This window comes from Dipodomys spectabilis, unplaced genomic scaffold, assembly GCF_019054845.1.
Source record: "Dipodomys spectabilis isolate Male_0828 unplaced genomic scaffold, ASM1905484v1 ptg000034l, whole genome shotgun sequence".
Lineage (NCBI taxonomy): Eukaryota > Metazoa > Chordata > Mammalia > Rodentia > Heteromyidae > Dipodomys > Dipodomys spectabilis.
In genome coordinates, this window is record NW_024870711.1 from 1,251,607 (window position 1) to 1,264,449 (window position 12,843).

Consider the following 12,843-nt stretch of genomic DNA (forward strand, 5'->3'; position numbering starts at 1 on the left):
ATTGGAATTTGAGTTAGATATAGAATCCTGCCTTACATTTACATTCCCAACCCTCTTGCTACTACAAATGTCTTAATTTGGTGTGAATGTACAACAAATGAAAAAACATTACCTTTAAAATTTTTTTCTCTCCTTTTTGCCAAAAGTGAGAAGGAATGGGTATAAATATAACTCTTCCTTCTGATATATATATATATATATATATATATATATATATATATATACATATATATAGTAGGCAAGTATATATGTACATGTATATATATACATATATGTATATATTTGCCTACTATATGGATAACCAAAGGAGCTTTTGCTTTTTATGTAATGGTGTTTTCTGGGTTTTCAATGTGATACTTTTGTACTTATAATGTGAAGTTTACTTAATATATGTTTCTCTTCTTCTTCTTCTTCTTCTTCTGCTTCTTCTTCTTCTGCTTCTGCTTCTTCTTCTTCTGCTTCTTCTTCTTCTGCTTCTTCTTCTTCTTCTGCTTCTTCTTCTTCTGCTTCTGCTTCTTCTGCTTCTGCTTCTTCTTCTGCTTCTGCTTCTGCTTCTTCTGCTTCTGCTTCTGCTTCTTCTGCTTCTGCTTCTTCTGCTTCTGCTTCTGCTGCTTCTTCTGCTTCTTCTTCTGCTGCTGCTTCTTCTTCTGCTTCTGCTGCTTCTGCTTCTGCTTCTGCTTCTTCTGCTTCTGCTTCTTCTTCTTCTGCTTCTTCTGCTTCTGCTTCTTCTGCTTCTTCTTCTTCTGCTTCTGCTTCTTCTGCTTCTGCTTCTTCTGCTTCTTCTTCTTCTGCTGCTTCTTCTGCTTCTTCTTCTTCTGCTTCTGCTTCTGCTTCTTCTTCTGCTTCTTCTTCTGCTGCTGCTTCTTCTTCTGCTTCTTCTTCTTCTGCTTCTGCTTCTTCTGCTTCTGCTTCTTCTGCTTCTTCTGCTTCTTCTTCTGCTTCTTCTGCTTCTTCTGCTGCTTCTTCTGCTGCTTCTTCTGCTGCTTCTGCTCCTGCTTCTGCGTCTTCTTCTGCTTCTTCTGCTTCTGCTTCTTCTTCTCCTCCTCCTCTTTTTCCTGTCATGGGGCTTGAATTCAGGGCCTGGGCACTGTCCCTGAGCTCTTTTGCTCCAGGCTAGTACTCTACCACTTTGAGCCACAGCTCCACTTCGGAGATGAATCTCATGGGGACTTTTCTACTCAGTCTGTCTTTGAACCACAATTGTCAGATCTCAGCCTGCTGAGTAGTTAGAATTACAGGCATGAGCCATCAATACTCAGCCATGTATTTCTTAATATTGGAAAAACATATGTAATATAAAATTTACCTTAATGTTTTAAGTGTACTGTTTGGTTGTGTTCATTACATTCATGTTTCACACCTATCACTATTTCCTTTGTCTCACTTCACATTCCTCTTAGCATTTTTTGTGTGTATGTGTGTTTGTCCTAGGGCTTGAACTAAGAGCCTGGGCACTGTCCTTAAGCTTTTGTGCTTAAAACTAGCACTCTACCAATTGAGCCATATGTCCACTTCCAGCTTTTGGGCAGTTAGTTGGAAATAAGAGTCCATGGACTTTCCTGCTCAGGTTGACTTTGAACCATAATCCTCAGATCTCATCGTCAGTAGCTAGGATTACAGGTATGAGCCATCAGCACCCCTCTTTGTGTGGGGGGCAGGGTAGAGGATGATATTGGGGCTTGACCCCAGGGCCCAGGCAATTGTCCCTGAGCTTTTAAGCTCAAGGCTAATGCACTACAACTTGAGCTACAGCTCCACTTCTGGCCTCTTTGAACATTGGTCCTCTGATCTCAGCCTCCTGGATATAGGATATAGGCATGGACCACTGGTGCTCAACTCATTACTATTTTTTTTATTTTATTTTACCAATTTTTATTATTTGAGTCAACCAGCATATTTATGCCTATTCTATTGATGAATATTGTTAAATACTAGGAATGAAAATGTGAATAAGACATATTTCCTGTATTCTGCAAAAGTTAATAGTATAAATGAAGTCTGGAAGCAAATAATCATAATTTGACCTAGGATGTTTGAGTATATGAAAAAGGAGTACTAGCCTAAGGTTTAGGGATTTAGGTTGAAGCCAAAATAGTCCAGTTGAAAGAGCTATAGCGAACGAAGTAGATTTGTTAGTAGCCTCGGCTGGTTGTAGGTACAGAGAATTGGACATATGTAGAGTTGGACTTTACCTGAACAGGTGTTAGAGGAATTCAGCAGCATACAAGATGCATGTAATGATGCATGTTTAAGCCTTTTGGCATTTTAACTGAAAAGGATGTAGAGAATATTGGTTCGTAGGATGCCACAAGTGTTAGTTGATAGGAACTAGAGATTCAATGTGATTCTTAAGAGTCATGAGCAAGAATTAAAAGTAGAAGTTATTAGAGTGGAATGTTGTACTTGTTATAGAACTGGAACAGTTATGGACAATGGAAGTTCTAGGGTGTGGCTGTGGACTATGTATCTAAAACAAGGTCTCTATGGTAATTCATTGGACTTGTAAGTCTTTGGATGATGATAAGACTTAGGAGGAGCACAGGAGAGCAACAATGAATCAGGAACCAAATTCTTCAATATATAAAGGTAGTCTATAAGCAGATAATATTTTCTGTCTATATAAAGAGACACTATAAATGATTTTCCCTGGATAGCAGTCACAAACTAGGTTGTCCAGATCAAACCAAAGCTACATGGCCAGCCTATCTATGTGTAAAGCCCAAATGATACAACCATCAAGAAGGGTGCAGGGAACTATGAAGATTTTCAGATTATTATTAGCACTGAACCATCTTAGCATCGCTGGGCTTCTATATTTAGCCTTACCTATGTTTAAACTTTGCCTTTTATCACTTGACAAATACAAAAGAGGAACAATTTAAAGAAGGAAACTTTATTTTTTGGCTGATTCAAAGGCAGTCAGTCTAAGAGCCTGGTTAGACAGAACAGAGTGACAAAAGAGGGGAGGGACAAAATTGCTCACCTCTCAGTAGCAGAGAGAATCCGGAGACAGGAGCAGGGAACAGGATACATCTTTCAAAGGCATGCCCCGGAGACCTACATCCTCCAACCCGGCCGGCCTCCTGGTAGTCCATTGAACTGTAATCTTATCAATGGATGCATCGTTTGATTAGGCAAGAGCTTTCATGACCAGTCCTTTTGTAGCAGATGGCTTATATTGAATTATAGCAGTTGCCAGTTTTATTGTTATTCTTTTTTCATACTGAATTTTATGCATTTTTGCTTTTTGAATTGGTTAGATGATAGGCTCTATTTTATTTTTATTCATAGAAAGCTCTTAGATATATTTATTGTACTTTTTATACTTTTTAATTCATTGATCTTATATTTCTGTTAGTTTTTTTTAAGTTCTGTTTCTAACTTACCTGTGATATATACTTTTCCTTTTTCTTAGAATAAGTGTTTAAAAATGGAATTATGATTTACTACTTTATTTCTGTTGTTTTGAAATTATTCTGCATTTATGTACATCAAGTAAATAGAGATTTATGGTTTTTTTTTCCTTTTTACTTGTTTTCTAGTTTGATAGTTTTGTAAGAGATCCTGATATATATTAAATAGTAAGAATAATTTACTGAATGGTTTGATTCAGGAATTCTTTAAAAGAATAAAGACATTTACCAGTGTTTGAGTTTCATTAATTTTTACCTTACACTTTTACAGTTTAATTGTATTATAATCTGAAAATATGAATGTTAACTATACTTGTAGCTGGTACAAATGTAAGGTTTATGTAAAGATTAAAAAATACGAAAATAAACTTTAGATAAATCAAAGACTTAGAAGGAAACTATAATATAAAGTAGACCTATGAGTAGAAAAAAGTAAAAAAAAAAAAGTAAACATTTTTATTAAGTAGGAAATAGCCTTTCTGGAACTATTTCTTAAAATTTAAAGCCATAAAATACTATTTGGAAAAAATATGTACTAAATCAAGTCAAACTTGGAAAAATATTTCTAAAAACTTGACAACTTGTCATGTGTATACAAATCATTAAGACAGAATTGAACAAAAAAATGTAAAACAAAAAGATTGGACAGAAAAATGAGAGAGGCTGGAAGCAGATAATTCTAAAAGGAATACAAATAACCGGTGCCTGAAACATCTTCCAGTTTCAATTGTTAATATACCTTAAGTGGTTTCTGGGTGTGTGTTTCTCTTTGCCTACCTGCCCTGCCCTCATGCCTACCAATTGGCAGAGATTAAAAGTATTGGGAATATTTCCTACCAATAAGTTAGAAGTATAAATTGATAGGACTTTTGGAAGATCACTTAGTTAATGTTTGTTTCTCTGTGATCTAATAATTTTTCCATTAGATATTTATCTTATTTAAAAAAAAAAAAAAAAAGCATAAGCCAAGTGCCAGTTGGCTCACTCCTGTAATCCTAGCTACTCAAGAGGCTGAGGTCTGAGGACCATGGAAACCAGCCCAGGCAGAAAAGTCCCAGTGAGACTCTTATCTCCAATTAACCACTCAAAAACCAGAAGTGGCTCAAAGTAGTAGAGTGCTAGCCCTGAGCAACAGAGCTCAAGGACAGCACCCAGGCCCTGAGTTCAAGCCCCGTGACCAAAAATAAAAATGAAAAAGTACTGTCCACTAGCATGTGCTTTACATATTTGATGGCCTATTATATATTTTAAGAATGGTCAGGAGGCTGAGACCAACTTGTTCCAGGCTATCTTAGACTAAATACTGAGGCCCTGTCTCTAAAAACTTGAATAATGTACTAACACAGAAAGGTATATAAGGTAGAGTTAAATGAGAAGAATATCATACCAGTGTGTGCAGTGCCATTTTGTAGTTCATAAAACAGAACACTATACTATATATATACTTACTATGCACAGAAGATCAACCAGAGGAACATATACCAGATTATTAGTATAGTTATCTCCGAAAATGGAATTACTTCTGAAATGTTTGGATTATACCTTTTAATTATTGGTGAAATTATTGGTGTTTATTCAATCAGTCATTATAGTTGTTTGTCTGATTTGTACATTAAACATTACAAGCATTTCTCAGTTTTATCCTGTACTGGAAAACTAATGAGAAGTCATATAGGTAACTGTTGTTTAAAAGTGAACACAGAAATATTATTTTAAATTTTTCCTTTCACATTTGTGATAGAAAACATCTAGTTAGTTCATACTTACCAGGACTGTCCTCACAAGACTTTTAATTCCATTAAAGATCTTTTCATTACACTCCTTGAGTGAATTTGAATTGTTTACCTTAGAAATAAAAAAGCTCACTTAATGAAATGCTTAACGGTACTCAACAGTATAGATGAAACTTCAGAGTTCTTTTATATCAGTGAATTTAATAAATATTTATTATTCGTTATATTTTCTTCTCTTTGCCTCCCATTGTTCCTACAGAGGCAGTTGGTGTAACCAGTCAGCGGCCAGTGTTTTGTCCTTATCATAAAAAGGAGCAGTTGAAGCTTTACTGTGAGACATGTGACAAACTGACCTGTCGGGACTGTCAGCTGCTAGAACACAAAGAGCACAGGTCTCAGCATCTTTCTTTTGGCCAAAGTTTGCTTGACATCTGACCTCCACAGGCCTTTTACTTAGCAACTGCTGATATAGATAAGAGGATCTAGATTAATTAATTTATATATATATTAATATATGTTATATATTAATATATATAGTTACTTAGAATGATCTATGCTCCCAGTCATGGAAGACTAGATAATTAGGCCACTCATGACAACAAAAATGAGTAGAAAACCTGGACAAAAATCCAGAAATCATATGTAAGAAATTTCAGAGCTAATATCAAATACAGATTGAAATGGAACCAGAACATGAAAAGAACTCCTCCCTCCCTTGAGGCATTCCCACCCAAGCCATTTAAGGTATTAAAGATCAAACCCAAGGCCTCATACATGCTGAATATGCACTCTACATCCCAGCCCCAAAATCTGTTAAATGAATATGTCAGATATTTGAAGGATTTTAAGTGAAATGGAAAATTTCTTTTAAAAATACAGCTTTTCTGAAGCTAATGTAAAGAAAATAGAAAATTAAAATATTCCTACAATGTAAATCCCTACTTTAAAACTCATGCAGAAAATTGTGTCCCCTCAAGACTTCACTAATGGATATATAAGACATTGTAAAAGCACAACACTTCCTTTTGTAAACTTGTCTCAAGAATAACAGTGAGAAAGTGGGTTTTTGTTTGTTTGCTTGTTTTTCCAGCCCTGGTGCTTAAACTTAGGGTCTGGGCACTGTCCCTGAGCTGCTTCTGCTCAAAGCTAGCACTCTACCACTTGAGCCACAGCGCCACTCTGGCTCTTTCTGTTTATGTGGTACTGAGGAATCGAACCCAGGACTTCATGCGTGCTAAGCAAGCACTCTACCACTAAGCCACATTCCCAGCTCTATGAGCTATCTTATTTCATGAAGACAATCATAATTTTCATACCAAAACCTAGTTTCATTCTTGAAAGATGATAAAAATTCTAAGAAATAGAAAAACAAATCCAAAGATACTGTCATTTTGGACCACCACAACCAAATTTGCCTTATTTTCAGAAAACAATTCATTAATATTTCAAAGTTGAGGGGAAAAAGGCTCCATATACTGCCCAGGGGAGGGTCTTGCCTATTTCAAACAAGCCAACCACAATCTGACAAGTTCGAGGAAAAATGACCAGGGGTAAGATAAAGCACCAGTCCAGGACAAGTCTTCTGAGACCTGCTGCTCATTCCTGAGGCCTTTACTTTTTGTTAAATAAATTCTTTGGCACTCATTGTTCCGTGTATCAGTCATGCATTTCAGCTGAGCACTGGTGGCTCATACCTATAATCCTAGCTACTCAGGAGGGTGAGATCTGAGGATCGGGGTTCAATGTCAGCCTGAGCAGGAAAGTACCTGAGACTCCTGTCTTCAATTAACCATCAAAAAAACAGAAATGGAGCTATGGCTCAAAGTAATGGAGCACTAGCCTTGAACACAAAAACTCAGGGACAGGGCCCAGGCCCTGAGTTCAAGCCCCATGACTAACAAAATAAACCACAACAACATTGATGTAAAAGATTACATGATAATGTCAATAGAAGCAAGGAAAAATTTAGTAGAAATTAAATACACACTTATAAAATCCTAATGAATGAGAAATGTAATACGGAGTTTTTACATTGAGATTTGGAACAACGTAAGAATGACCATTTTAATTATTTATTTTAATATATCAAATGAAAATACTGGACCATGGGGCTGGGAAGTTGGCTCAGTGGTAGAGCGCTTGCCTTGCATGCCTGAGGCCCTGGGTTTGATTCCTCAGCACCACATAAGCAAAAAGAAAAAAGCCGGAAGTGGTGCTGTGGCTCAAGTGGTAGAGTGCTAGCCTTGAGCTGAAGAGCTGAGGGACAGTGCCCAGGCACAGAGTTCAGGCCCCACAACCGGACCCAAAAACAAAACAAAACAAAGCAAAAAAAAGAAAATACTGGACCATATCATTAAGTGTAAGTTTACTAATATATCAAAAAAGAAAAAAAAACCTTAAGTTGTTTAAGAAAGAATTAAGAAGGACTTTTTAACACTTAGTATTATTTGATTATGTACAAAACTGGGAATGTATGTGTCTTAATGGCAGAATGCTTGCCTAGCATGCATGAAGCTCTGGGTTCCATCCCTCAGTACCACATAAACAAAAAAATTAATTAAACTAATACTGAGTCATAGTTTAAAAAAAATCCAATAGAATTCTTTTTTAAAAACATATATTTATAGTGCTCATTTGCACTTGTACATTTATAGTCACATTTATAAAATGTATTAATTTAGAAATAGTGTATTTGTTTTCTGAAAACTCAAAGCTCTTCATAAGGTTTTCGACATTATTGTCTAAAGCTTCTATTGCACTATCTTACATAGTTTGCCAGACTGCCTTTACTTCAAGTCAGTGCATTTTGTGAATACTATTCGGATCTTATGATAGTGTTGCCTGAAGCAAGAATTTTGACTCTTCCCAAGCTCCCGTTTATCTAAAGCCATATATTTGTGATCTGTAGAACATAGTTATCTATTGCTTAAAAGTGACCTGAAATTTTCCTAATTATGAAATTACAAATGCTTAGTAAGTCTCATATATCTTAATTATTTTTGGCAGGCCTGTCAAGTTGAGCTATCTAAGCTTCTAAAACCATGAATAAACTTAAACTTAGGAAATAATTTCAAGAGTGTCTATTATTATGCCTGAAGGAATAATTTGTGAGATGGAAAAGTCTGCCTTATATTACTTATTATGTATAGTATATATGTATTATATATAATACTTATATAACTAACTTTAAAGCATTATTACATTAATCATTGTTCTTTTCCTTTTTTTACATATTTGTTTGTATGAAATAATTTGCTTATTTACTTTCTTCAGATACCAATTTATAGAAGAAGCTTTTCAGAATCAAAAAGTGATCATAGATACACTGATCACCAAACTGATGGAAAAAACAAAGTACATAAAATATACAGGAAACCAGATCCAAAACAGGTAAATGTAGATTTATATTATATAAATAAATGTATTCACTTTTAGAGGAGAGTATTTTTCTTGATTCTTTGTTAAGTATGCAGTAAGTTATCAGATGTCTCTAACAATACATGGTAGCAAGACTTTTCTACAAACTTTGTGTTGAAAAGCATTTTTTTTTTAAGCCATGAAATTTAAAAAATAAAGTGACTAGTAAAACTTGTTTATCTGCTTGTTTTTATAATGATCTGGTGTTTTGTAAATTTTAAAGAAACATCAAGGATTAAAGACAAAATGAACCATTTTTGCCAGTATGGTAAAATATTTTAACACTTCATTAATGCTCCAATTTCAAATGTTTCTCTGGGCCACAAGGAAAGAGGTGGGATGTTCAGAATACTAGAGATAGGAATTGCCATACTACTTCACATACCTTTTATTCTTTATGTGATAGAAAGCATAGTTTCTAGTTACTACTTGCTATGCCTTTTTCCTCCCCAAAAGAAACTCAACTGTCCCCAAAACTCACATCTCAGAATTCAGCAATGGAAGAGAGTTGTCTAAAGCTCATTTTTTAATCCTTCAGGGTACACATACACATATGCTATAGCATGTCCTCTTTTCCTTTGTTGTTTTCATACAAAAGTAACATGTCACTGCCTAAGTAGGTCAAGAAGTGCCTGACAGAGTAGCCTAAACAAGAGATGTGGTAGGAATCATGAATGTTGTTCACTGGGAAAATTGTGTCCGCCCTTGAGGTTTGTCTTGCCATACACCATCATAGTCTGTTATTCCTTACCATTTGGGCACATCACAAGCAGTGGTACACTTGAGAGAATTTTTCAGGAAATTTTCTAAATTGACTTCCTTAAAGGAAATTCTTAACTGTGAATTAACCTTGTATTGCCATCCCAGTATTAGGATTGTTATATAAATATCATGCAGCTTAACTTGTTTAATAGTGATTATACATTATACATTGTGTAGTTACTTTTAGTTTTTCTGAACTAGCTTGTTCAGAATTAACCAAATACTATTTCCTTTACCATATTCCAACCAGAATGATATGTTTTGCCAGACAGATAATAAATGGGGCTTTAATATTTTTGATTTCGAGTAATTGAAAACTTGTAATAAATGTTTGTTAAACAAGTGAGAGAGTGGAGCACCAGTGGCTCACGCCTGTAATCCTAGCTACTCAGGAGGCTGAGCTCTGAGGAGCACAGTTCAAAGCCAGCCAGGGCAGAAAAGTCCATGAGACTCTTATCTTCAATTAACCACCAGAAAACCAAAAGTGGCGTTGTGGCTCAAGTGATAGAGTGCTGGCCTTGAGCTGAAGAGCTCAGGGACAGCACCCTGGCCCAGAATTTAATCTCCACAAAAAACAAAACCAAATTAAAAAAATAAAAGTAAAAAGTGGACTGGGAAGGTAGCTCAGTGATAGACTGCTTGCCTTGCATGCATGAGGCCTTGGGTTCCATTCCTCAGCACCACATAAGCAGAAAAGGCTGGAAGTGGCACTGTGGCTCAAGTGGTAGAGTGCTCACCTTGAGCTAAAGAGCTGAGGGACAGCACCCAGGCCCAGAGTTTAGGCCCCACGATCGACCCCCCCCCCCCCCGCCCCGCAAAAAAAATAGGATAATTGCAGGCCTTTCTCTCATCTAGTGGAAAAAAAAGTAGAAATAATAAAATAAATTTTAGGCAAAGATATATCTACCCTTAATGAAAGAAGCTCTCTCAATTCTACCACTGTGGTATGGGCTGTGGTTCAGGGTTCACATTTTTTTTTTTAAACATACAGATAGATACTCTTTCCAACATCATTTGTTGGAAAGATGGCGTATGTATTGTATTGCCTTGTTACCTTCATAGAAAATCTGTTCACCATGTAAGTTATTAGTTATTTCTGGACACTGCATATATTCTGTTGTGTTTTTCCTTTGGTCAATACCCCCACTCCAGAGATCAGCTTCTTAATAGTAACTCTCACAATCAGATCGGGTGAGTTCTTCAAATTTGTTCATTTACTTTTTTGTGTAGCTTATGCAATTCTGTTTTGTTTTATAAAATAATAGTACTATATAGACAGATTGGATTTCTGAACTATGGTAAAAAATTTAAAGAATCTATTAGAGGGTGGAAAGAGGGAGCACTAGTTGAACCAAGGGCCACACGTGTTAATACTGAGTTACATCTGAGCCTGCTTGTATTTCTTTGTAGCCTGATTATAGCAAAATTAAAAGTATTGTGCTGAACAATGTTGCTACTAAATCATTTTCATATATAGAGGTATTTGCAAACAGCACTGCTTTTTCCTTTATTCATCCATTCTACCATCATGAAGATTTAAATGAGTTTTTAAGAGATTAGTTACTTGTTCTTCCTAGTTTTCTTAAGCCTCTATTATTAATACAGGAATCAAATAATTACCTTGCCAAATTTCCAACAGAGAATGAAATCTCTACTGTTTTGTTCAAAAATTTTAGAAAGCAGCCATGGAAGAAGCAGCAGGAGAAATAAGGCTTTTTGTTTAATCTCATAACATTGTGTACATGTTCTATTGTCCTTTCCTACTTTTATAAAATATTGTAGCATGGTGCTTTATGCTTTCTTCTGATTTCATTTCATCACCATGAGATGGCATTCCCAGTTTTCTCTGATCAAAGAAAGAAAACTTGTTTGATAAAATATAGTTGTGTTGCTGCATATTTCAAAGTAAATGTGTTTACAAAGTGAAACAAACCACTACTATCTTTGTTATTCTGCTTAGTTTTAATGAAAACTTTAGCAGTTCAGATGCTAAGATCACATTCGCGCTTTCCTCATTTATAAATTTTAGTTTTGGTCTACTGTCCTCACCAAATCCTTTTAAGCGAAGTATTGATTTTCCTGAGTGTGATAATCTTTTCAACCAAATTGTGTTCATTCTCTTCCAATATTATTTGATTTTAGGACTAAGTTGAATGACTTTGTCTTTGAGAAGAATTATTTCTCCTGTCCTATCTTCAAGACAGTCCACTGAAATAGAGCTTTTTTGATCTAATTTCGGCAAAAAAAAGTCAAGTTAAAACAGTGTTTTACAAATCTGTATTAAAGTTTAGATGTTTTCCCCCTCTTTCACTTAATTTTCAGAATAATTGAAGTAAATCAAAATCAAAAGCAGGTGGAACAGGATATTAAAGTTGCTATCTTCACACTGATGGTAGAAATAAATAAAAAAGGAAAAGCTCTGCTACATCAGCTAGAGGTAAGTTACTGCCAGGGTCCACTAGGTTGCAATGATTTAAGATTGTATTTTCTAATGTGTTTGTGCATTTGAAGTCATACTTCTTTCCCCATGATTGTTTCTATTTATGATTTAAAATACATCTTCTCTATTCTCAATTTTTTTTGCCAGGTCCTACATTGTTATAAACCATTTATAGCTTTATAATGTACTAGGAATGTTTTTTTCCTTGTATGCCTTGTAGCACAAAGCATATAGTCTTGCTCATGGGAAAAGCAATGTGACTGTTGAAGAGATGACTTATTTTAGACACTCGTTGAAGTGATATTTTTACGTTGCCAAAGGGAATAAGTTCAGCAGAACTTTCTAGAAAGCCGAACTATTAGTTATATGTAGTCTTAATATATAGTCATGCACCAGCAAGCTATATATATAGAGAGAGAGAGCTATATATATGTGTGTATGCAACAATGATCTCATATTTTGCCTTCTGGTGACTTGATAACCAACTTAGTTTGTGTGAGTACTTGATGTTTTGCACAGGGATGAAAGTGCTTGATGACACATTTCTAATAACACATCCCCATTGTTTGTTAAACCATGCATGACTGCATATTTAATCTTTTGAGAAATTAGGTAAAATAATACAACAACTGCTGTCAAATTTTACAATGTTAATTGTGAAAGCATCATTTCAAGAGATGTTAGGAAAGTTTCTTCTAACTTCATCTTTTTTGGGGGAGGGGGCGGGGGGTCTGGTCGTGGGCCTGAACTCTGGGCCTGAGCACTATCCTCAGCTCTTCAGCTCAAGGCTAGCACTCTACCACTTGAGCCACAGCACCACTTCTGGCTTTTTTTTTCCTGCTTATGTGGTGCTGAGGAATTGAACCCAGGGCCTCATGCATGCAAGGCAAGCGCTCTACCACTGAGCCACCTTCCCAGCCCTAACTTCATCTTTTCTTAAAACTCATAAAGGATAATGTCCAAAAATCATTGATTGACTTCAAGTAATAGGAGGTTACGACTTTTTACATAGTACACATGAGCTTATAAATATTCTTTTAGTTTGTTGATGCAGGAGGAATTTAATCAAGAAGTTTAA

At 35.6% G+C, this 12,843-nt stretch overlaps 1 protein-coding gene across 2 annotated transcripts in view; it reads left to right on the forward strand.

Moving 5' to 3' along the window:
* Positions 1 to 12,843, forward strand: part of Trim24 (tripartite motif containing 24) — a 92,042-nt gene that overhangs the window by 43,646 nt on the left and 35,553 nt on the right. For both annotated transcript variants that reach the window (XM_042677136.1, XM_042677137.1), the window contains exons 4-6: positions 5,406 to 5,538; positions 8,420 to 8,536; positions 11,648 to 11,762. In XM_042677136.1, the coding sequence (XP_042533070.1) occupies positions 5,406 to 5,538; positions 8,420 to 8,536; positions 11,648 to 11,762 (365 nt within the window). The remainder of the gene's footprint in view (positions 1 to 5,405; positions 5,539 to 8,419; positions 8,537 to 11,647; positions 11,763 to 12,843) is intronic.